The sequence below is a fragment of the Heptranchias perlo genome, chromosome 2 (assembly GCF_035084215.1).
Source record: "Heptranchias perlo isolate sHepPer1 chromosome 2, sHepPer1.hap1, whole genome shotgun sequence".
Classification (NCBI taxonomy): Eukaryota; Metazoa; Chordata; class Chondrichthyes; order Hexanchiformes; family Hexanchidae; genus Heptranchias; species Heptranchias perlo.
The window spans coordinates 123155754-123182253 of NC_090326.1; the positions used below are offsets into that span (position 1 = coordinate 123155754).

The 26500-nt window shown below is 40.7% G+C and overlaps 1 protein-coding gene across 6 annotated transcripts in view; it reads left to right on the forward strand.

The window, feature by feature from the left end:
• The window catches only part of LOC137342799 (protein DBF4 homolog A-like), a 52894-nt gene extending 26611 nt beyond the window's left edge, over positions 1-26283 (forward strand). For 2 of the 6 annotated variants that reach the window (XM_068006988.1, XM_068006993.1), the window contains exons 6-13: positions 803-872; positions 3411-3481; positions 4857-4902; positions 6488-6533; positions 7768-7899; positions 9574-9706; positions 16929-17047; positions 22727-26283. In XM_068006988.1, the coding sequence (XP_067863089.1) occupies positions 803-872; positions 3411-3481; positions 4857-4902; positions 6488-6533; positions 7768-7899; positions 9574-9706; positions 16929-17047; positions 22727-23909 (1800 nt within the window). In that variant the 3' untranslated portion in view covers positions 23910-26283. The remainder of the gene's footprint in view (positions 1-802; positions 873-3410; positions 3482-4856; positions 4903-6487; positions 6534-7767; positions 7900-9573; positions 9707-16928; positions 17048-22726) is intronic. The other 4 variants (XM_068007018.1, XM_068007001.1, XM_068007007.1 and 1 more) reach the window with 4 other exon arrangements.
• Positions 26284-26500: the final 217 nt, after the last annotated feature.

Sequence of the window (26500 nt, forward strand, 5' to 3'; positions counted from 1 at the left end):
CCAGTTCACAGACACTGTAACCCATCCAGCTCCCCATCTCTTCAGAAATGCTCTCTCTTCAAACCTTCCCAGTTTGCACTGGCACTATTCTTCTCGCTCATTTTAATCTGGCAGTCTTTCGACTTCCCCAACCCCCTCAGTTAATGCAAGCATTCTCCCTCCCCACTCCTTATCAGTTAAAGACAAAAAAAAGAAAAACTTCCATTTATATAACTCCTTTCATGTCCTTAGGACATCTCAAAGTGCTTTACAGCAAATGAAGCACTTTTTGAAGCGTAGTCACTGTTGTAATGTAGGAAATGTGGCAATCAATTTTTGAGCTCAACAAGGTCCCACAAACAGCAATGAGGTAATGACCAGAAAATCTGTTTGTGATGTTGGTTGAGGGCACTGGAGAGAATTCCTCTGCTCTTCGTATAGTGCCATGGTATCGTTTATGTCCACCTGAGAGGGCAGACGGGGCCTTGGTTTTATCCGAAAGACAGCACTTCTGACAGTGCAGCACTCCCTCAGTGCTGCACTGATGTGTCAGTCTAGATTATGTGCTCAAGTCTGGAATGGGTCTTGAACCCACGACCTTCTGACTCCGAGGTGAGAGTGCTATCACTGAGCCACGACTGACATGGTTAGTACTAGCACTGTCAAGGGTCATGTTGAAAAATAAGTGATTATAGTATTCACTCGTACTGTTACTGTTTTATGAAATATCTTTGATTGCCAACGTTACTTATTTTCAAGGAAGTTTGATGCACTTTTTTTCTTCCAAATCCACTCCTTGCCTCCCCCCACCACGCTACATTAGGAATTTATTCCTGGAAACAACATCCTGTCGAATGCTCTGGCTTGGGGAGTACGAATACTTTACATAGATGGTATCCTTTCATTATTTTTTCCACTGTTTGAATTTAAAGTTTCAACCCACATACCAACAATGTGAAATGGTTGTTAAAGATATGGGTACTGGCAGGATAAAGCCATTCCCTGGTCTGAGAGTTTATCTAACAACCATCAATGTTTTTAAATGCTCAATGCCATGTAATGAATTTGGAACTAGAAATATTTTAAAACATGAAGTATCCATTTCTAAAAGTGGAAAAATATTGTGGTGTCATTAGTGACCATTCGCTGAGAGTTTTCAGTCGATTTGATCCATTTGTCAACAACTTTTATCAACAACTGGCATTTCGATAGCATTTTCTTGTGTTGAAATAAATTGGTCTGACATTGTACAGATCATTGCTGAGGCTATGTTTGGAATATTGTGTACAATTTTGGACATTGATGCTTTGGAGAAGGTTCAGAGAAGAATAAGAACGATTTAGTGATGTAGGATCCTTAAATTATAAAGAGAGGTTCACAAAGCTAAACTTATTTTCACTGTAGAAAGTAAACTGAGTCGGAATATAATTCAAGCCTTTAAAACTACTAACATAAAACTACACAGCACAAGTGCAAAATGAAGTACCCTGAAGTGAAAACAAGGGTTAAAAGTCTTTGGCTAACTCTCCTAATGCAGAAAATATATGCAATAGACTCCCAAGAAAATCAATTAATGTTATATCAATAGGCTCCTTCAAGAAAGAAATTAATAACTATTAGGTTACGAATGGATTTGGCGATCATAGGAATAAATGAGAAGATAACCAAATATTCAGTGGTTTATCTGCTGGGATCAACAAGTGTCATTTATGGAAAGCCAATCAGCCAGGGTTAAATAGTAGATATGTCATGATGGATCGAAATGCACACTTTTGCTTTGGAGGGGGGAAAATTATGATATTAGGTGGAATAGGATCCGTTTAAAGGGTTGTTGCATATTATTGTGGAAAGAGCTGGGTTGATTTTCTGATTCTTTCTTCTATCAAATATTAATCCAGCTGTTTTAAAAGGCATTCTCCATATAGTATTAACTACTTTGGTGGGAGTCCATTCTGCAGATCTATTCTATGTTGGTAAAAGAATTTATTATTGAAATACTTTGGGACCAATTGGAATCTCTTGCTATTTACATAATCTGTCAGTGGGCCACTCTTAAACCCTAGGTTGATGCAGCACTGAGATTATGGATTTGACATGTACTGTTGAGATGTGTAGGGCTTTTTTTTGTAGATGTATGGCTTTTTTAATAGAAAAACTGTATAGTAACTAATAGACACCACAAATAATTAGGAGAACAATATGAGAATGAAAACAGAACTGAAGCAGGAAAATAGATGAAAATTACCCTTTGTATAATATACTACAAGGGAGGTAAAAAAAATACTGCACATTTTAGGGAAGATCCTCTTTATATTGTCAATATATATGTATAATTTTGGCAGCCTTTTAAAACACTGTTTTCCCCCAGAGGGAGGGTACTTGAGTCTAAGGTACAATTTAAGGTAATTTTGGATGCTTTTTTGAAAAAGTGCTCACGTTATAGATGGCTCGTTTTCTTTTGAGAACATTGATAAAATGCAGAGTAATTGCAACAGCAGCACAAAATGCTGCTGTGGCAGCTGGTGGAAACTTGATCAGTATCATTTTCTGAATATGGGCTTAAATGCACTTTAATTTTCCAGTATCTGCGTTACTATGCTTGAACGTAAGTTTATGTATGTATGTGGGCTTTTAAGATCACTGAATTGTTCTGTGGTTGATTTTGAGGGTTAAACAATGCTGTTTTGCGGATAGTGTGACTAGATACAAGCATCAAGCCTTTTTAAATGTTGAGGATGCTGTTATCCATTATATGCTATGCACAACTCAAGCAATTGTATTGCTTATTCAGTTTTGAGATGAAAATACATGAAGCTGTTGCAAATATGAGGAAATCTGCATATATTTTTTAATTGCTTTGATGCTGAAAATTTGCTGCAGTATTCATTAAAGCAGATTAAAATTGGTTTGTTCAGCGGGGTTATGTTAAATAAACATTTTATGGCACTAATTTAAACTTTTACTTATTGTTAGTTATACTGCCACCAGTGTGAAGCCAAGCTGGGATGCTTTGAAGTTTCTAATGTTAGATGAGTGCTGATTATCCTGTCAGCTCTTTTCTAACATTAAAAATTTCATCAGAGTTGGGAGCTGATGTATTTAAGTATGCATGCACCGAGCTACCCTTTCCCCGTTTTAAGAGTGAAACAACTTTATGCTCTCCACTTAACCCACTTTTAAACCAGGTACATGAAGTGTAAGTTCTGCATATGGAAAACTACAATATTTTTGTTACAGCTTACCAGTATTCTGCCCAAAGTTCATATATTAAACAAAATGGAATTGGTTTTATACGATGGGACCTTTTTTACGTACCTTGATCACAAATATTTCTATCTCCTATCAATCTTGCCATTGAGATTTTTTGTAGTGCTCTTTATCTAGTTAAAAATTAATTTGGAACTTTTATGCAACCTTAATTTTATTTTTAGATATAAAAGCTTATATTGCAAGAAGGAAGGAGACATTCGTAACCACAAAATGTGTTGGTGCTGTCAAAGGGGTAACAGTAATTTTTATTAAACTGTACAATAATACTTTACATTCTTGTTAATTAGAAAATTTTCTGTTCTTTTTCTCAATTCATAATGATACCACAGGCATTAAAAGTGACAGTTCTTAAAGAAAAAAATGCTGTGGGTTAAGATAGTTGCAGTCCAAACTGCAACTCCAACCACAGGCATCTTAGTCCTATTTACCCATGTATGTATTTATAGTTTGCACTGTTGAATTTTGTAAGTTTGAAAAGGCTGTTTTCAATAGTGTTGCTTCATTGGTGGATAAATCCAAAATTAGAACACCAAGATTTGTTAGTATCAACAGCTTGAGATATATGCAAATTAATTGGAACATGCATTTAATCTTTATAATGCAAACCCAAGGCTCTATGGTATTCACCTATGCAGCTTGCAAAGATGAGCAGCTTGGAAATCCCTGTGCTGGTGCACTGTCCTTTCACCTCTGAGATCTGAGCTGTAATCCCACCCAGATAGGATGAAAATCTCTGCTGATTTTAAGGGTCCTATGTGAAATGAGTTTGGGAAATCTCAACCCAGTTATATTAGTCATGAACTCACCACAAAACAGACCACACGTAGGCAATGAAATTACATTCTTTTCCTCTGGGAGACCACAAGGGTGGCTATCAAGAGAAATAGAAAAATTCAGACTGGTATCATTTTTTAATGAAAAAGGGAAAGGAGCAAAATGTTTTTTATACTATGTTTCTTGGCATAATTCTACCAAAAAAACATATTAAAATCATCTGCTGTTGCGTTTCATATTCAACACAGCTGTAGATAAAGCCCTCCCTCTGCTCAGTTTTAAAAAAAAAATGTTTTGACTGAAGTACACTTTCATAACGTACAGCATCCAATATGAAATAATGTTCTAAATGAGGCTGCTGTAGAGAGCTGAACGGGGCTGAAATATGCAGCGGTCTGGTCAGTTTCTCCTTTGGCTTAGGATTAAAACAATCGCAGGAGGTCTAGAGAACCACGGAGGCTGATTGAAGGCAGCAAAGCTGCCATAAAGGAATTAATGACAGATAATCGCACTTTAATGAGATGCGAACAGCTGCTTGAACTGCCCGCAAAAGTCGGCGCGGTTTAAGCAGCGCCTTTGTAATTGACGCCTTTGAGAACGGCAAATGGTTAACGCCATTTGCCCGTTATAGGCGGCTGTCCCAGATAAGCGGGGATGGTGTAAGTGGTGGGAACTGTATGTTGGTTACTTAACTTTTTGGTTTTACTGCCCACTGCATAAAGCGGACAAACCACGTTAACATCAACATGCCCAATATAGTTGGTGGGGACTGTACTTGAATTGCTGCCTTGTTTTGAAGAACAATATTTATCAAATATTTTGTTTTTGTTTAGGAGAAAAGTAATCGAACTGTCCAATCTAATAGTCATAGAACAAAAGGTAGGTATTTTACACTGTAAATATTTCTTGCATGAGTATACAGGGTAATTTATCAGGAGGGAGAGAGGAGGAAACTGAGAACCCTGTTGAAAAGGCAGTTTGAGACAGGATTATTGGGCTGAAAGGGGTGTCCCCTATAATGGAATAGGAGGCAAGCAGTAGTGCAGTGGAGCAGGTGGTGAAAGCTGGGCCAGACAATTACAGTGCTAAGATAGGATGGGACAATACTGTGGACAGATTTAAAAACATGGGTGAAGAACGTGAGGACATCAGGGAGCCAGTGGAGTTTGTCGAGAACAGGGTGATGGTGGTGTGCAAAAGAACTCTGGTCAAGGACTTCTGGATTACGAAGGGTGGAGGAGAGGAGGTACTGTAGCTAAATCTCAATCAGCTCTCCCCTTCCCTGTCCCTGGAATGCTTAATACCAGGTATCTATCTCCAAGTAGTTAATCTTGCTTTGTAACCTCAGCTTTAATAATGGTAATCGATAACAATTAAATGGGTGAAGGAATATTTATGAAAATAAAGGCCACTCATTTACAGTTTTCACAGAATAATGGACAGAGTTGTGAAATTCAATCCCCAAAATACCAGTAAGAATACCATATAATGAAAACTGAATTGTGATTTATTCAGTCACTGTTAATCAATGGCTCTCCATGCCATAACACCTTTATTTATATAATACCGTGCATCCTCCAACTCTGTTGAGTAGTACTATGGGTGATCTGCTGATCATGTATTAAAAGCTAACATGTACTACTTATCCTCTGTTACACTGGCATCATACCTGCATTGTGCAGATTTCTCTTTCTTACTTTGTGGCTGAGATTATGCATTCATATACGATTGCTGCTGATCCATTGACCTGTTTGCTAACTTTTCTGCTCCATTAATTTGGGCCAGAGCCCTTTTTATCTTGCTGAACTCTGCTTTCTTCCAGCCTAGCACACAGACTTATCCTTTTTCTCTCTTCACATTGAACCTAACCATATTGTGATCAATATTCCCCCCCCCACTCCCCAATTGTTCCCATCAATTATTTATTCCCCTTGATTTCCCAAAACTAACTCCTAAGCAATACAAACATACTGATCAGGGAATCAGTCTTGGATACATTCTGAAAAGCATTTAACCACTCTAACTAAAATCAGTAAATTAAAATGGGTAATTAAAATCACGCATGCATTACATGGTATGACGCCTGACCTAGAACAATTTCTCATCTGACTTACCAGGAGAAACAACACAGGAGATCCGCTAGTGTTTGAAAACCTTGTGATTGAATAACAAATGAGGAATTATTTTCTACACTTTAAGTGGGTTGTAGAGTACAGCATAGTTCAATGTATATAGATTTCTTAATGGGTGGAAGTTACTGATAAGTTGAGATTTGATTCGATAGTGCTTATATTGGAAAAAACAACATACAAGCAAAATTATAGAGACACAATGTGGAAAAATATATGGTATCTAGTCTGATTAGTTTTGCTATGAGTACTCAAATTTTAAACTCCTTTAGAGGACAATGTCTGACATTTTTGGTTCTCTGTTGTTGCTCATCCAAAATGTGTTTAATTAAAAGCAGGGAGACTGAAGAAACCTTTTATCAAAGTTGAAGCAATAAGCCGGTAAGCTAATTGTATCTAGATTAAAATATGTTCTTAATGCACTAACTATTCTCAGCAGCTGGTTGGCATACCAGGGTAGCTAAAAAATATAGTTCACTTTGGAGAAGGTTTTTACTAAGTCAATTGAATTTAAGAATCAAATGATTTTCTATTTTGTGTTAACTAGTTCTAACAGAAATATTTCACTTAAAGGCAGATTACAGGTTGTTACTAACAGATCTGTAGATCCATGATAAATGCAATATATACAAAATGCACTTGTTGAAAGAAATTGTGTATTCCCAAACTAAGCCATCTCATAATGTCACTAAACCTGGAGCCATCTAGAATCGTAGGCCTTGACTTTTATGCTGGTGGTGGGGGGTGGGGGGGTTGCGAAGGGTGTGCAGTAACCCGATATTGGGCGGTACACCCAGATGAGAGAGGGACGTGGAGACCCTGCCAATCTTAACAGCAGGCCTCGTTTGAATAGAACTTCCTAGACTCCTGCCCGACACCGGGCGGAAGCGGAAATATGGTCGCAGCTGGCAACCCATGGGAACAGTTCCCGGCAGTCAGCGGGTGAAGGGGTAGAAGTGCAATCGCATTTGGACCAGGGAGAAGCCTGGGGATTCCCTTTGTGCAGTCGGACATTGGGGAAGCCTGAGGATTCCCTTTTTGCGTTGCGATCTGGGCCAGGGGGTTGGGGGTGGAGGGATGACGGGGCTAGGAATTGTTCAAAGATCGGGGGGATGTCCAAGGACTCCTTGTGGGACGGGGAGTGGAGCACTCCTGGCCCACTTGGAGCTCAGAGAGTCTGCTGCTCCCACCATGTTTCTGATGCCAGGTAGCAGACAGCATGAAACTCCCTGAGTGGGCCTTAAGATTACGTCGTGGTGCTAATGACATAATCGGGCCGCAACATTTGAATCTTTAGTAGGCCCCTGCCTCCTTTTCACGGCAGCCTCATCGAGGGCCTGAATCGTCACCATTAATATTATGGTGGGAACATGGCAGTTGGGGGTCTGGTAAATCTCCCCTGCACCCTCTCCAAGGCCTTGAGCCCTAAATTGGCATTTAAGTCTAGGAGTCTGACCCATGGACTTTTGGGAAGTCTGTGCTGTAATCACTTGGTTATTGTGTTAAAAAGGATTTTAAAGCTTCATGAATTGTATAACTGCTGAGTTGCTAATTGTGAAGGCATTTTCTGAATCTTGAAAATCAATAAATATTAATAAAATTCTGCTTTATGCAGCCATTACAGACCACTGTACATACAGTTGGACTGCTACCCAGAGATCAACTACCATGGTCCAAATCCCTGCAGTCCTTTTGATAGTGACAAGAAAAGCAAGGGCAGCGACAAGCAAAATAAAGGAAAAGCTAGGTATGTAGTTACTTAGCTTTCACTTTAAATTAATTTAATGCAAAAAGATGCAGTAATATAACATGATTTCAACTTGATTTTAATATATAATCAGGGATGCTTGGTATTACAATTTTGGGCTTTTACACCATATATTTTCCTTGGGTTCATCAGAGACCACCCATGACTTAGAGTGTGTCTTTACTTAATATCTGGGTAAATGTAGTGAGCCCTGAAGTCCGAGATCCTGTGCATTTCGGCTTATGGATATTTCACACATTCAGACCGTTGCTTAGACTATAAACTACTACAAAGATTTATTGAATGTTAAGCAGATAACTGAACAGTATTCAATAAACAGATTTCCAGTAATTACAGATTAACCTATTTGTAATCTTGAAAACAAGAAAGATGCTTCTCCTGCACTGACCATGTGGCAGTTCGCTACCATGGAGTTTCTGGCCGCCCTATCATCAGCTTTAGAATGACTGATGAACTGGGTGAAGGCTACCAAATATAAACCCATCATTGGCAGCTCCTGGCTACAGAGTTGACTCAAACAGACTACTAGAGTGTGCCCCATTCACAGATGTGACTCAGGTCTTCCCTTGATTCTCAGGGCAAAGCAAACAAAAATTATATTTGCCAATACAAATGCAGCTGCCACTTACAATAGGGTTCAAAAATGTCTCTCAGCCTGTCTGTGTACTTAATTGTGAAAAAAAAATAGATTTTTGGATTTTTGTGTTTGAATTTTTAACCTTTTTATTTCCGGAAAATGCACGAGTTAAATCTCAAGTTTATGCAGGATATTGGATCAAAGGAAAATCCATGAGCTCAAGGCACCAGATAGGCTGGCTAAGGCAGGCTTCATAAGATTCAGATTGCTAATAGGTAGTCTAAGGTGTCATACATTTAATATTGAAAAGGGAAATATAGCCTTTATTTCAATATGCCTTCAAAGAGAGTTGAATGATATAACTGCGCTGACTTTATGCTAGTAAGCACTTCGTTTCAGCTTTCAGCAGAGAAATTCTGTGTTGAAGATTGTGTCTGCCAGCAGAGAAACTAGGCTAGCTTTGAAACAGTAGTGTTCCACTGCTTTAGAACTGGTCTTCTGTTTTAGAGCCTGTACATAGATAGAAAGTGAGTAGCATCTTCATTTTATGTATGGAGGAGAATAGTGAAATGTACAACAGTTTTATATTGTATACTGTTCACTTACCTGTTTTATTCAAATAAACCGTTTAGAGCCTGATTCTCAGGGTTCTCTTTTGGGATCTCTGGGTTTCACTGCCACTTACTACTTACCTAGATAATGGACAGGAAAAGAGACTTTGATAGGAGACACGAGATCTGCTTACAGGAGTGGCTGATGACACTGAACCCAAGAAAATATCTAGCGTAAAAACCCAAAAATGTGACACTGACAGTGATGTGAAATTAACCAAATTGAATAGAATGGCACCTAAGCAGATAGATGTCAGGAAGTGCTTCTTGGAAGCAATATCTTTGAAGTGACTTTGTATATCAGATCATACAGTGTAATCTGTGGCTTAAAGAAGCAGTTAGAAATACCTAACCTCTGTACAAAAATATAAAAATACATTGACTTTTTTATTGTTGAAAATATGACTAAAACGCCTTACCTGTCTGTCACATTTGGTTCTTTTCTATTCCTCTGTACGCGAACAGAAGTAAAGGCCACAAAATGGCATGCAGTGAAAAAAACTGCAAAATGGATACAAAAATCATGGAAACTTTAAAAGAGAAGAAAAAGAAGGGTTACTGTGAATGCTGCATGATGAAGTATGAAGATTTAAAAATTGTAAGTGTTAACTCCAAACCATTTTTGCATAACTTGCACTATTTGAAGTGTTATAATAGAATGGTGTCACCTGGTTAAACACTGATTAAAGAATGACTTGAAAAGGGGGAATGAATATTGCAAAGTTGAGTGAAAGGGAAAAAAATTGTTCAAACTGTTTCAGGCACCTTCTTTGTAAATGTCAAATCTAGTGTGGCAAGTTAAATAATAGCAAAAAAGCAGATCTGCTATAATGGCAACCAGTGAAATGGATAATACATCCCTTAAGATATATTTCTTGGTTATATGATACGTAAAATTACCACATGCCTGTTCAAAACCAGTGATCTGTTCCTATTCAACTTGGCTACTGAAGGGAACCAAAAAGTTGAGTAGGTTAAATTTAATCTTTGATTTATATATTGTGTTAAAGTTGTACTATTAATCTAAATATGAAAACTCAGCACAATTCTAAACAATCAGCACACCCATAGTCTGACACATACCGATTTGCCACAGAACCAGCAAGGCATGGGAAGTTGTTCCTAAATTTAACATGATTGGATATAGAAAAAAAGCCTATTTTTTTTTAAAGAGGAAATATTGGAATAAAAGTTCTTTTAAAAGAAGATATTTGAACGTTTAATCCAAATAACTTATTTGAAATTAATTCTATAAATGAACAAAATTAACTTTTTTGATCTCGATAATTTAATCAGTGGGGTAGGTAAAACCATAATGTTATAAGGATCAAGATCAGCAAAAAAGAAAATACAGAATTGGATATGCAGAAATCTATTCATACTGCTTGCAGGGTGACAAGTTATTTTGCTTTTCAACTCTTCCGAACTTTTAGTTTTAATGCCAGTTAGGAATAGGAGTAGGCTATTTATACTTGAGCCTGTTTCTCCATTGACTTAGATCATGGCTGTTCTGTACCTCATCTCCATTTACCTGCTCTAGTTCCGTATCCCTTGATATGCTTGCTTGCTAATAAAAATCTATCGATGTGTTGTGAAAATTTCAATTGACCCAGCAGCTGCATCTGTGATGTCATTAGGACACCGATGTAATTTTAATATGCAAGAACTGAGGTCCAGCTCAGCACTAAACCAGCTGAGTAAAACCTAAAGGGACTGGTTTCCAAAGGGCCATTGGAAGCAGTATTTAAAGGGGCACTCACCTCCAAGCATTCAGATCATAGGTATTTGCTATTTCGTTCCTTGGATTTCCACAGGAGAGTTTGTCTTGGAGATTGCTTTTTTTTTCTACATTTATTCTGCTTACACACAGTTAATAAATACACAGCTTATGATGGGTGCCATTGTTGGTACTTTGATTTGGTTGCATAAAAGGGGGAGGAGCAGCAGCAGCAGACTGCCCTGCCGCAAGGAGCAGCAGTTGGGCCTCTTATGAGACAACAGGTGAAGAGGGCTGCATGAAGACAGCCTAACTCACAGGTCCAGACTGAGTTTCCTATATCTGTCTGAGGAGCAGTGCATGAGGATACTGCACTTCTCCAGACAGGCTGTCTCAAACCTCTGCAGCCTCCTGCAACAAAGCCTGCTGGGCCAGGTGGCCATGCTTTACCTGTAGCAGTGAAAGTCATCGCTGCCTTTAGCTGCTTTGCCTCAGGCTCTTTCCAGGGTGCTACAGGGGATGTTTCCTCCACGTCTCAGACTGCTATTCATGAATGCATCAAGCAAGTCACCTTTTGCCTAGGCCAATGCCTGCATAGTCTGCCCTGTGGACGCCAGGAGTCAGAATGAAACGGCTCTAGGATTTGCTGCAGTGACTGACTTCCCTCGTGTGCAAGGAGTCATAGACTGCACATGTAGCCAACAAGGCACCAGAAAACAAGCCAGCAACACTCATTAACAGGAAAGGATTTCATTCGATCATTGTGCTGCTGGAAAGTGATCCCACCTACAGAATAATGCAGGTTTATGCCAGGTTTCCAGGCAACTGTCACAGTTCCTTCATCCTGCACTAGTCAGTCATTTCCCCACTATTCCACCCGTCAAGGAAAGTCAGAGGACGGCTGCTCGGGGACAAGGCCTATCCCCTCTATACGTGGCTTGTTACAACCTTCTGTAACTACAATGCCCAGGCAGATGAGGTACAGCCAATGCCACTGGACCAGCAGGACGATCATGCACACAAAAGCTAATGACACGCATTCCTGGGTGTGAAGGTCCCGGCTGCAGCATCCATAGTGGACTGCAGAGTGCTGATTCTTTGCGACAGAACACTGGTAGAAGTCTCTTCCAAACACTCATGGTAAGGCAGTATATTGTACAACTGCAAGTGTGCTGAAGGAGTTTCCTTTTGAAGGCTGACCCTCAAAGTCAGTCTTCCTCAGCAGAGCTTGGAGCTTAGAGCTGAACTTGCCCTCTGACGAGCCATCTCCGGGGCTGTCTTTTCCACTAGTCCCTGCTGCTGCTCACTCATGCTGGGAGCTTCACCAAGCACAGACCTCTAACTCGCTCTCTAACCCAACCAGGGTGCCAGTCTCTGTGCTGGTGCTTAGGAGGTATGGAAGATGTGACTATACTTTTTCCAAAGGACTGAATCCTCTTCCACGGGGTCTAGGTGCTGAGGTGGACCTAGATAAAGGAGAAAGGGACAAGAGTTAACATGGTGCTGACAGGCTACATAATAGCAGTTGACAGGCTTCACTATGCAGCATGAAGTTGTCAAGCTGGTTGAACATATATGAATGCTTGAGGTTAGAGGGGTACGAGTGAACGCAGACACTGTGTCTGTGTCACCCCCAGCCTTGCCATCTCCGATGCTTTTTGCTCACAATGGGCCTATGATGTCTAGGGCTGCAGGCTCCATCTTGCTAAGGGTCTGGATGCTAGCTGGTTCTCCCCTGGTCTTGCTCCTCTCCCTTGTGTTATGAGCCATTTTTTCTTGCAGAAAGAGAGGTAAAGATTTAATGAGTGACTATTGCACAGGGATTTGGGACTTCTTCATATAGTGTGTATGCTAAGAGGGAGACAAAGCAAGTTGCAAGTAGGATGGGGAAGTGTTCGATGGAAAGAAAGTGGCTGAGCTATGAAGTTAGAGGTGTCCTCGGAGGAGTTCATTGTTTTGCAATTGCTACCATGTGTGAACAGAATGCTGTTGGAGGCTGTGAAGGTAGCAAGCAAAGGGGTGAGTGTGTAAGTGGATTGAGGAAGAGAGATGCTACATATATGAATTGGTGGAGAAGGTTGTGGTGCAGGGGAGGGAAGTGTTCAGAGTGCTGGGAAAGGGGATGGGGAAGTGCTGTTGCCAGGTGTAATGCAGAAAAATGGTGATATGAAGGCCTTTTGGAAGTCCATATACACGTCAACCGCATTACCCTCATCAACCCTCTCTGTTACCTCATCAAAAACCTCAATCAAGTTAGTTAAACACGATTTGCCTTTAACAAATCCATGCTGGCTTTCCTGTATTAATCCACATTTGTCCAAGTAACTATTAATTTTCTCCCAGATTATCGTTTCTCAAAGCTTCCCCACCACCAATGTTAAACTGATTGGCCTGTAGTTGCCGGGTTTATCCTTACACCCATTTTTGAACACGGGTGTAAAATTTGTAGTTCTCCAGTCCTCTGGCACCACCCCCATATCTAAGGAGGATTGAAAGATTATGGCCAGCACCTCTGCAATTTCCACTCTTACTTCCCTCAGCAATGTAGGATGCATCCCATCCGGACCGGGTGACTTATCTACTTTCAATCCCTGGATAGATCCCCAGGACCTGATGATCTACATCCTGGAGTACTAAAAGGGGTAGACATGGAAATAGTGGATGCATTAATTGTCATCTTCCAAAATTCTATAGATTATGGAACAGTTCCTGCAGATTGGAGGGTGGCAAATGTTACCCCACTATTTAAAAAAGGAAGGAGAGAGAAAACAGGGAACTACAGACCGGTTAGCCTAACATCAGTAGTAGGGAAAATGCTAGAGTCTATTATAAACATAGAAAATAGGAGCAAGAGTAGGCCATTTGGCCCTTTAGGCCTGCTCTGCCATTCAAAATGATCGTGGCTGATCGTCTAACTCGGTACCCTGTTCCCGCTTTTTCCCCATATCCCTTTAGCATTAAGAAACTTATCTATCTCCTTCTTGAATACTTCTAATGACTTGGCCTCCATTGCCTTATGTGGTAGAGAATTCCACAGGTTCACCACCCTCTGAGTGAAGAATTTTCTCCTCATCTTGGTTCTAAATAACATACCCCGTATCCTGGAGACTGTGACCCCTGGTTCTGGACTCCCCAGCCATCGGGGACATCCTCCCTGCATCTGTCGAGTCCTGTTAGAATTTTATATGTTTTGATGAGATCACCTCTCATTCTTCTAAACTCTAGTGAATATAGGCCTAATCGACCCAATCTCTCTTCATACGTCAGTCCTGCCATCCCAGGAATCAGTCTGGTAAACCTTCATTGCACTCCCTCCATGGCAAGGACATCCTTCCTTAGATAAGGAGAACAAAACTGCACACAATACTCCAGATGTGGTCTTACCAAGGCCCTGTACAACTGCAGTAAGACATCCCTGTTCCTGTACTCAAATCCTCTTGCAATGAACGCCGATGTACCATTCGCCTTCCTAACTGCTTGCTGCACCTGAATGCTCGCTTTCAGCGACTGGTGTACAAGGACACCCAGGTCTCGTTGCACCTCCCCTTTTCCCAATCTATCACCATTCAAATAATAAAGGATGTGATAACAGGGCACTTAGAAAATATCAATGGGATTAGACAAAGTCAACATGGATTTATGAAAGGGAAATCATGTTTGACAAACCTACTGGAGTTTTTTGAGGATGTAACTGGTAGAATAGATAAGGGACAACCAGTGGACATGGTTTATTTGGATTTTCAGAATAAAGTCCCACATAAGAGGTTAGTGTGCAAAATTAAAGCACGTGGGATTGGGGGTAATACACTGGCATGGATTGAAAATTGGTAAACAGAGTAGGAATGAATGGGTCTTTTTTGGGATTGCAGGCAGTGACTAGTGGGGTACTGCAGGGATCAGTGCTTGGGCCCCAGCTATTCGCAATCTATATCAATGATTTGGATGAGGGAACCAAATGTAATATTTGCAATTTTGCCGATGACACAAAACTAGGTGGGATCGTGAGTTGTGAGGAGGATGCAAAGAGGCTTCAAGGCGATTTAGACAAGTTGAGTGAGTGGGCAAATACATGGCAGATGCAGTATCATGTGGATAAATGTGAAGTTATCTACTTTGGAAGGAGAAACAGAAAGGCAGAGTATTATTTAAATGGTGATAGATTGGGAAATGTTGATGTACAAAGGGACCTGGGTGTCCTTGTACACCAGTCACTGAAAGCAAACATGCAGGTGCAGCAAGCAGTTAGGAAGGCAAATGGTATGTTGGCCTTCATTGCAAGAGGATTTGAGTATAGGAGCAAGGATGTCTTACTGTAGTTATACAAGGCCTTGGTGAGACCACACCTGGAGTATTGTGTACCGTTTTGGTTTCCTTACCTAAAGAAAGGAGACACTTGCCATAGAGGGAATGCAGCGAAGGTTCACCAGACTGATTTCTGGGATGGCAGGACTGTCATATGAGGAGAGATTGGGTTGACTCGGCCTGTATTCACTCGATTTTAGAAGAATGAGAGGGGATTTCATTGAAACATATAAAATTCTGACAGGGCTTGACAGACTGGATGCAGGGAGGATGTTTCCCCTGGCTGGGGGGCTCCAGAACAAGGGGTCACAGTCTCAGGATACGGGGTAGGACATTTAGGACTGAGATGAGGAGAAATTTCTTCACTGAGGGTGGTGAACCTGTGGAATTCTCTACCACAGAAGGCCGTGGAGGCCAAGTCACTGAATTTATTTAAGAAGGAGCTGGATAGATTTCTAGACACAAAAGGCATCAAGGGGTATGGGGAGAGCGCGAGAATATCGTATTGAGATAGAGGATCAGCCGCGATCATATTGAATGGCGGAGCTGGCTCGAAGGGCCAAATGGCCTACTCATCCTCCTATTTTCTATATTTCAGTAAAGCCAGCCTTTCTAGTACCTCCTTTATCGATTTTTAGCTCATCCAGTATCTCAACTACTTCCTCTTTTACTATAACTTTGGCAGCATCTGCTGAACTGAACACTTCAGAAATTTCTCTCCCTCTTTGCCCTTTACATTATTACTATTCCCAGTCTATATTAGGATAGTTGAAATCCTCCTTTATCACTACTCTATAGTTCTTTCACCTCTCTGTAATTTCCCTGTAAATTTGCTCCTCTATATCCTTCCCATTAGTTGGTGGCCTATAGAATTCACCCAGTAATGTAATGGCGCCTCTATTGTTTCTTAACTCTAACTAAATAGATTCTGTCCTTGACCCCTCTCTCTCCAGCACTGCAATATTCTCCTTAATCAATACTGCCACCCCCACCTTTTTTCCATCCCTATCTTTCCTGAACATTGTATAGAGGAATATTTAGTACCCAATTCTGCCCTTGTTTAAACCAGGTCTCCGTTGTCACCACTGCAACATATTTCCATGTAGTTATTTGCACCTGCAGCTCATCAACCTTATTTACCACGCTTCGTGTGTTTACACACATGCAATCTAAACCTATCTTAGACCTTCTTCTCGTATTCTCTTATTCTGATCCCACCTAATACTGTACTATTATTCTAGTGCTATCTGTCTCTCCCAATCATTTGTGTACCTTGTGAATGCCACCTCCCTTTTAAGAGGTGCAGTTATGCTTTAAATAGCCCTCTGCAGGCTTGCTGGAAATCCTGCCCTGCAAGTGGGCAGACTGCCCGTCACTGATGCAATTGGACGGGCAGACTGCCAATCATATATTAATGAGGTCTGATAATTAAAATCCACTGGGCCTCAGAATAATGACATTGGGCAGGTGCACTGCCTACTCCACCCACCTGAAACCCGGTGCCAGTTAAAATTCCTGCTGTAATCTTTATCATACCAGCAAATTTCATTAACTTTGGAAAAAGTTGACAAAGAATTTGATTAATTGTGCTTCACTGATCTAAATATGTGCTGATGTACATTTAAAAGTTGTTAACTGAGATTAAGAACATACATCATCTAAGTGATTTAGTAGTCAATGTTGCTGGGAGTTGTTTCAGAAGCTTGATAATTTGGTGTGACATTTTAGGGCAGTATAATTCTGCTGCTGTTGCATTATTTTTGTCTGCTGCAGTATCTTGACTCATCTGGTTTTTTTTTAGCATCTGAAAAGTGAACATCATAAAAAGTTTTCGGAGAGCTCAGAATTTAATGTTGTGGATAAAATAATTTCCCAGTTTGATTGTGACTTTGTAGAACTCCAGAGAGAGAAGGTAAAAAGGTAAGAAATATTGTTTCTGCATTACATAAAAGTATGGTATCAACCTCTGATTCTAGGTCAATTCTCATTTTTCAAATGCATCCAATTTTTAATTTTTTTTAAAGAGGACTGTTGTAAATGTGTTCTTACTGCTGCCTTGTAGGATTCAAATAATCTGTTTTGATTTGTAATCATACGCTTTCCAGTGTTTGATCCTGTTAACCTTGCAGGGACTGTATTTTCAAATGAGCGGTCAGTGATCAGACCCAAATCTTCCTCTTCTACTTTTGCTGATATACATCCAGCCATCATTTGCCTATTACAATATACATCCCTTCACATGCATCCCCATTAAAATCAATTTGCTGATTGTTCATCCTTTACTTAATATGTGCAGATTGTTTTGAATGCTGCTGAGCATTTTTGTAAAATTGCAAGAAGTGTCCTACCTATTAAAGAAATTTATATAAAAAGACAACCCATAACAATTTCCTGTGGGGCACTACAAGTCTCTATACCCCTAACAGACTTTTCCCATTTTTTTTTTGCATTACTGTCTGCTTTCCATTGCTAAGTTATGGATAACAAATTTACCATTAATACCGTGATCCTTCATCAAGTTTAATAGCCTCAAGTTTGGAGCTTTTATGAAATTCTTTCAAAAAATCAGAGTAAATTAAACCCGCTAGATAGCCTTTCAGACTTAACTTGAGTCTATGACTGTGGCGTACTATCGTTCCTTTATGCTCCCTTGACTTCTTCGTGGCACAACGTGGTTAATCTCAGCACCCTTCTACACTGCCTCTCCGTGGGCCTGCCCCGTGGTTGCATTCCTACCTGTCCCAATGCAACCAGCATATCTCCAGCACTGGCTTTTCCTCCAGCCTGAAAGGTCACAACTTGTATTTATATAGTGCCTTTAACGTAGAAAATATCCCAAGGCACTTTACAGAAAGTAAAGGAACAAATGCTGACCCATCATGGATCTCATTGAGGAACGGGTGGGGTGGTGAGGGGCTTAATGGGAGACAAACTGCAGAGTAATGAAATATTAGGACTAAAATGGGAGGGAGACTGGGGAGGGGAGATTAGGAGGAACAGTGAGAGTAAACAGTTAAAGGAGATACTTTACTCCAAGACTAGGTGATTACTTCAACCATTCTCTGCCTCTTCCTCATTTATGTGTTACCCCTTTTAACATTATCAGTGGGCATGGGGTCAATTTCCATATGTATGCCAACATTGCCCAACTCCCTCTCCAATAGCTTCCTCAGCTCCATGATCAACTCTCTTGTCAGATTGCTTGTCAGACGTCAGTTGTGGATGAGTCAGAAAATTGGCAAGACTGATTGCATTGTATTCAGCTCCTGTCAAAACGTCATACCCTTGCCATCGACTCCCTCTCCAGACATTCACTTAGCTAAGCTAGACAATACAGTCTCTGCATCCTATTCAACCCACACCTGAGCTTCAAACCACATGTCCTAACCCTTGCCAAGACTGCAATATTGTTCACCTTTGCTGTTACTTTACTCTCACTACCATTGCATTCTTTATCCACAGCTTTGTTACCTCCAGACTTTCTGCATTGTCCTCATTTATATTGCCTCCATGGTATCTTTAAAAATTCATTCTTGGGATGTGGACGTTGCTGGCAAAGCCGGCATTTATTGCTCATCCCTAGTTGCCCAGAGAAGGTGGTGGTGGGCCACCGCCTTGGACCACTGTAGCGGTTTGATACAAGCAGATGAAATTTAAGGCAGAAAAATGCAATTTCGGTAGGAAGAACGAGGAGAGGCAATATAAACTAAAAGGCACAGTTCTAAAGGGGGTACAGGAACAGAGATCTGGGGGTATATGTGCACAAATCGTTGAAGGTGGCAGGGCAGGTTGAGAAAGCGCTTAAAAAAGCATGCAGGATCCTGGGCTTTATAAATAGAGGCATAGAGTACAAAAGTATGGAAGTCATGATGAACCTTTATAAAACACTGATTCGGCCACAACTGGAGTATTGTGTCCAGTTCTGGACACCGCACATTAGGAAAGATGTGAAAGCCTTAGAGAGGGTCCGGAAGGGATTTACTAGTTTGATTCCAGTGATGAGGGACTTTAGTAATGGTGGATAGACTGGAGAAGCTGGGATTGTTCTCCTTGGAACAGAGAAGATTGAGGGGAGATTTGATAGAGGTATTTAAAATCATGAAGGGCCTAGACAGAGTGGATAGAGAGAAATTGTTCCCATTGGCGGAAGGGTCAAGAACCAGAGGACATAGATTTAAGGTGATTGGCAAAAGAACGAAAGGTGACATGAGGAAAATCTTTTTTACACAACGAGTGATTAGGATCTGGAATGCACTGGTGGAGGCAGATTCAATCGTGGCTTTCAAAAGGGAACTGGATACATACTTGAAAGGAAAAAATTTGCAGGGCTACGGGGAAAGGGCAAGGGAGTGGGACTAGCTGGATTGCTCTTGCATAGAGCCAGCACGGACTCGATGGGCCGAATGGCCTCCTTCGGTGCTGTAACCTTTCTATGATTCTAACTGATTGCCTTGCTAAACTACTTCATGGCAATTAAGTGTCAACTGTGTTGGTGTGGGTCTTGACCCATCCTATTTTTGCAATCTTCTCTGACCTTCAGTTCAAGCCCATGTTGTTTAACCCTCTGACTCTGGCCTCCTTTGTATCTCCCTTCACTTCTGCTCTGTCGTCAGTGGTAGAGACTATAGGAATCTTAGCTCAACTGTCTGGAAGTTCCTCCCTAAACCCCACCACTTCACTACTTCTCTGCCTGTGTTTTTAAAAACTCCTTTTCGACCCTGTTTTCAGTCATCTCTCCTAATCCTTTAACTATTGCTCGGTGTCAGTTTCTCCTCTATGAAGAGCATTAAAATTACATTTAAAGGTGCTGTATAAATGTCATTTTTGATTCTGGGGAATGTTCTGTTTGGTCCAACTGCCTCGTATCCATTTTAATTTCTTGAGATTCTTCATAAAGCAGAATTTACTGACCTGTATTGGGGGGTAATTTTACAAAACTGAGCCTCAAGCAGGAAGCCTCTTTCTCTGGTAGTATGGACTCAAAGCTAATGTGGTATAGACGCCAGTGCTAAAGTGATTGCCGTTGTAATTTGTCCACAGTCTTCATTTGTGAAGACTGATGTGAAATATTAATTTTTAACACATCTTTCAATCATATCGAACTTAATTCTTAAAAGACCTTACTGATCTTTAACACTCTATACACTTAATACATAGCTTTGATCTCTTACTACTATCTACAATGTGTCTTTCTGTACTTCCGTTGCCCCTTCTAAGACTGGTTTTGATTGCCAAAAAACAAAATGCTGGAACTATACAGATTTATCACCATCTGAAGAGAAGAACTAGGTTGTTTTGGCTGCCATTAACTGATTTTGCATTTATCAAAGTAGAACTTATTGGTGGTACTTAATAAAACCATTTCAGCCAGAAGTGCCGAGTGGATGATCCATCTCTGCCTCTTCCCGATATCCCCACCATCACAGAAGCCAGTCTTCAGCCAATTCGATTCACTCCACGTGATATCAAGAAACGGCTGAGTGCACTGGATACAGCAAAGCCTATGGGCCCCGACAACATCCCGGCTGTAGTGCTGAAGACTTGTGCTCCAGAACTAGCTGCGCCTCTAGCCAAGCTGTTCCAGTACAGCTACAACACTGGCATCTACCCGACAATGTGGAAAATTGCCCAGGTATGTCCTGTCCACAAAAAGCAGGACAAATCCAATCCAGCCAATTACTGCCCCATCAGTCTACTCTCAATCATCAGCAAAGTGATGGAAGGTGTCGTCGACAGTGCTATCAAGCGGCACTTACTCACCAATAACCTAGTCACCGATGCTCAGTTTGGGTTCTGCCAGGACCACTCGGCTCCAGACCTCATTACAGCCTTGGTCCAAACATGGACAAAAGAGCTGAATTCCAGAGATGAGGTGAGAGTGACTGCCCTTGGCATCAAGGCAGCATTTGACCGAGTGTGGCACCAAGGAGCCCTAGTAAAATTTAAATCCATGGGAATCGGGGAAAACTCTCCAGTGGCTGGAGTCATACCTAGCACAAAGGAAGATGGTAGTGGTTGTTGGAGGCCTATCATCTCAGCCCCAGGACATTGCTGCAGGAGTTCCTCAGGGCAGTGTCCTAGGTCCAACCATCTTCAGCTGCTTCATCAATGACCTTCCCTCCATCATAAGGTCAGAAATGGGGATGTTCGCTGATGATTGCACAGTGTTCAGTTCCATTCGCAACCCCTCAAATAACGAAGCAGTCCGAGCCCGCATGCAGCAAGACCTGGACAACATCCAGGCTTCGGCTCATAAGTGACAAGTAACATTCACACCAGAGAAGTGCCAGGCAATGACAATCTCCAACAAGAGAGAGTCTAACCACCTCCCCTTGACATTCAACGGCATTACCATCGCCGAATCCCCCACCATCAACATCCTGGGGTTCACCATTGACCAGAAACTTAACTGGACCAGCCATATAAATACTGTGGCTACGAGAGCAGGTCAGAGGCTGGGTATTCTGCGGCAAGTGACTCACCACCTGACTCCCCAAAGCCTTTCCACCATCTACAAGGCACAAGTCAGGAGTGTGATGGAATACTCTCCACTTGCCTGGATGAGTGCAGCTCCAACAACACTCAAGAAGCTCGACACCATCCAAGATAAAGCAGCCCACTTGATTGGCACCCCATCCACCACCCTAAACATTCACTCCCTTCACCACCGGCGCACCGCGGCTGCAGTGTGTACCATCCACAGGATGCACTGCAGCAACTCGCCAAAGCTCCTTCGACAGCACCTCCCAAACCCGCGACCTCTGCCACCTAGAAGGACAAGAGCAGCAGGCACATGGGAACAACACCACCTGCACGTTCCCCTCCAAGTCACATACCATCCCGACTTGGAAATATATTGCCGTTCCTTCATCGTCGCTGGGTCAAAATTCTGGAACTCCCTTCCTAACAGCACTGTGGGAGAACCTGCACCACACGGACTGCAGCGGTTCAAGAAGGCGGCTCACCACCACCTTCTCGAGGGCAATTAGGGATGGGCAATAAATGCCGGCCTCGCCAGCGACGCCCACATCCCATGAACGAATAAAAAAAATGTTCAGTGATATTGTAAATATTTAAAATATCAAATTCATATTTGCTACCCGAGTAGTCCAATAAAAGAGAAAGTTGAATGTGGAAACTTCAGCCGCTATTTATCTGAAAACATACCTAGCTTTTTTGTGAATTTATGTACTTCATAAATTGTAAAGCCAATAACATTATCAAAAGTAGCTTTTTGTAAATTGTAATATCCAATGCTTTTTTAAAATTGGCCTTTTTCATCTAACCTCTTTATAGCTAACAGACTAAGTGGGCATCTTCCCCACCCCCCCTTCTCCCCAGTTTGAATCTATTACTCTGAAACTAGGCTGACGCACCTTCCTCCTTTCACTGGTTTTCCCCTCCCTCCCATAAGTAGTGAAATACCTAACCTCCTCTGCTTGCCTTTCAGAGTGGCAGAGCAGAGATCAGCAACTCAGGATGTCGATTTATAACAAAATCCCCCAATCACTTTCTATGAATATTTAACTTGCTGCTAAATAATTAGTGAATTGGAAAATTGAAATCTGATTTTAATGAACGGATTTTGTTTATGTTTAGGACAAAGTGTTATATTGGTGTAAACACCCAAGCTTTCACCAAGATAAGTATTGCAGAAAAGCATGCAGAATTTCGAAGACCACATAAAGAGCATGTGGAAGAAAATAGATCTGCAGTAACATGGCGCACGAAGAATAATGAACGTGTCAGTGGATGGGAAAATAAACTAAGCAGTTTGTCTTTCCAAGGAAAAGAAATTGTATCTTCAGGTACCCTGAATTCACCTAGCCAGATGTTGCCTTTGTCTACACCATGTCATGTTAGCATTTCTGAAACGGGGGATAAGTCCACTTTTGTTAATAGCAAGTCCTGCGGAGAAAGCATGGTTAATTCTGAAAACCAGAAAAAAGACACAACTCTGCATAGTTCATTTTTGTGCCAAGGACAGGAAGGTAGTTCCATAATTTCAAAGGTGTGTATATCAGAACAATTGCATCACATTGGAGGTCTGCCAGACAAGAAGAGATCTCTGTCTGTTGCTGGAGAATCACTACATAAACATCCATTTGATGAAGACATGTGTGGAAGTAGGCCAAAGCCAGATATCACTGTATGTTCTGACGGTGATGAAAGCAAAACTAGACTACAGAAATCAGCAAAGAATTTACAGCAAAAGCGCAAGGAACAGGAAAATGCAATCCTTCATGTTTCCAAGTATTCTAGGGTAACTGATCATAGTTCAGCAGATATTGCAGCAGCTCCTGTTGAAAATCCATGCGGCTCTCTGCAGACGCAACTGGTTTTTGGCATAGACAGGAGTGAAGAACCAAGAGAAGGATTAATGCATGAAATAACACCTCTGTTTAATACCACTGCAGATAAAAACACTGAAGTGAGCGTGATTCCTTATACAGTAGACTCTTCTTCACCCTGTATGAAACTGCAAAGGAAAGTGAGATTTTCTGCAGTTTATGGAAGAAATAAGAAGGTGGCTCAGAATCACAAAATGGAAATAAGTACACTTGCAAAGGAAAGGTGTTTGGTAGAGGAAGGTGAGGCTCCCAGTTTGCTGGAATTATTTCAAACCAGTGAAGATAGTGATTCAGAGTTTTTGGGTTTTACAGATCATTCATCACAGAAAATGTCAGAGTTGGAAAGAGACCTATGGGATAAAGATCAGCCAGAGAACATCCTCTCACTGTTTGCCCATTCATCATCTTTGTCATCTTTTCTTGGTTTCTAGTGCATTGCAGAATTTTATTCCTGTTCCGGTTTTGCCAAAAGTCCAGTCTGGTTACAGTTTTTTTTCATTTGATCACTTTAATGTGCCTATTAGGTTTGAGAATGAAAAATAAATGCTGTATACCGACTGCTTTAACAACAATTAGATCAAATAGAATTTCTTCCAATTTTGTATTTAACCCAAAGCATTTCAGTATGATGAATTTGACCTAAAATTTCCCTACAAAGTACCAGACTTTGTCAGTAAAATCCAACAGTAATTCCTAAATGTTGCATTTTGCCACGCATAATATTTGGTTGCAACTGTTTTTAAAAAGTATGTAACCATTACTGAATTCATTTAAATTTCTTTCACTACACACAACTCATAAAGCCAAACACAGTATAGTTATCAAGCTTCATTGCATAAAAGTATGTCATTGTAGTGAAATGCCGTGGTAATCAGTAATTCATACAAAACTATCTCCTTCGGGGGCAGAGGATGGTAAAGTGGGTTAGCTTATTGTCCTTTCATGTCTGGGACAGGGGTCCAGATCTAGCCCAGACCTGAAGGGATGAAGTCCTCTCCAACTATATGGAGCTCGTTTGGGTAGTGTCAGCCACAATCTTGGTAGACAGCACAAAACTTGGCACTCACTCTGGCGAAGAGCATGGCGCGTATGGGAAATTGAAAATGTCACATTGATGTTGTATGACATGCTCTTTTAAGATTGAGCTGAGTGACATAGTTGGAGTAGAGGCACTTGTGCCATAGCTGACCTTGGAATGTTAATAGTGAAACTGGATCCTGAAATGTGGAATGCTCCATTTCCCATCACTAATATTCCTGATCAGTGAACATTTAAAATAAATAGCAAGAACATTGCCATCTAACCCCTTTTAAAAGAGATTTGCTCCACAAATGGCATAAAAAGCAACACCAGTTAACAACTTGCATTTATATAGCGCCTTTAACGTAGTGAAACGTCCCAAGGAGCTTCACAGGAGCGATACCAAACAAAATTTGACAGAGCCACATAAGGAGCTATTAGGACAGGTGACCGCAAGCTTGGTCAAAGAGGTAGGTTTTAAGGAGCGTTTCAGAGGAGAGAGGCGGAGTTTAGGGAGGGAATTCCAGGGCTTAGCACCTAGACGGCACTAGTCAAGCACTGTACAGGCTAGAAGGTTCCTGGTTCAGTTCCTAGTCTGGGTTACCTGATCTTACCTAGGGCATTAATTTGCCTCAGTGTGCTGGGGATAGGGAGTGGTCAATCAGCCAGGGTCCCTCCTGATTACTATTCAGAGACCTTACTGGTAAGTGTGTGAGAACAGTATCTGAATTGGCCGTGGAGCCCTTTACAGGCCAACAGCCTGCTAACACTTGCAGTTTAATCACGCACATGATAAATAACGATGTGAGTGAATTAACTGAGTCGCCAGAGCGCATGGAACTGTATCCTAGCAAGAGTAGAGTGATAAGGGGAGTAAAAAGGAGAAAAAAGACAAAAGGATTAGATGGTGGCAAATTGCTGTATATAACTGAATTCTTAAAATGGTCATATTAAACATGTTCTTCAATACCTTCTAAATTAGAGTAAAATATTAGAGCCTTTTACAGCTGTGATGCTAAAAGTTTTCAATTTCTTTGAGCAATTAAATAAATAGGTATGTGACCAGTAGAACTCTTGCCTATATTTGCATATTTCTTTAAAGCATTGGATATCTATTTTAAAAATTGATTTCTTATCTGTTTGCAGAATGCCTAGTATCATCATCCACCTTGTTGGCCATTTACATCACATATTTCCCTAGATCAATAGAGACTTAAATTAAGTATTGATTCTATGGAATCTTATGCAAATAGACAGTGATAGAGAAAATATGGACTTAACATTGCAGATCAGCCTTGTATAACAGTAAAACTTGAATAGTAAGTGCAAGTATAGGTCTCTTAGTAAGAGGAGTATGTGTTATTCAGCACTTCAACTATGATGAGGATTGTATTCATGCAATATCTCTAATTTGCTGTTAAAATCACCAGCAAGCATCTTCTATGAAGACTAGGTTTAAAAACCTTTATCTCCTTTGCATATATTATTTTGTCCTAAACAGTGGCTATCAGTATTCTGATTTGTCTTCCTATTTGTAAATTTGTAGGTTAATGCTGTATCCAAGAAGCTAAAGGCACCTACTTTGCTCTTCATGCAGAAGGATTATTTCTGTTATAAAACTGAATCGGTATTTATGTTGTGAATTTTTTGCAACTTTTTGATGAAGGCTCCTGGTTTGATTTATACCTTTAGAAAATGTTTTAAAATATACATGTTTTGAGTTGGAAAAAGTACAAGAAAAGATACTTTTTAAATAAATATATTTGGTATTTAAAACAAAAACAACTGTATCCCATTTCTTTAGGCATTGGCTGTTGATTTGAAAACCTAAGTGTGTAAAGGCATTGCTATTTTTATAGGAATTCTTGCTGTATGTGTTGAAAGTTTTGTACATGAAAGCTTTAGTGTCAGAATTTAAAAAGAAGGAAAAATAAACATGAGGTGGACTCTGTCTCAAATGAACAGGAATTTTTATCTGACACAACTGTGAAAAATTATTTGT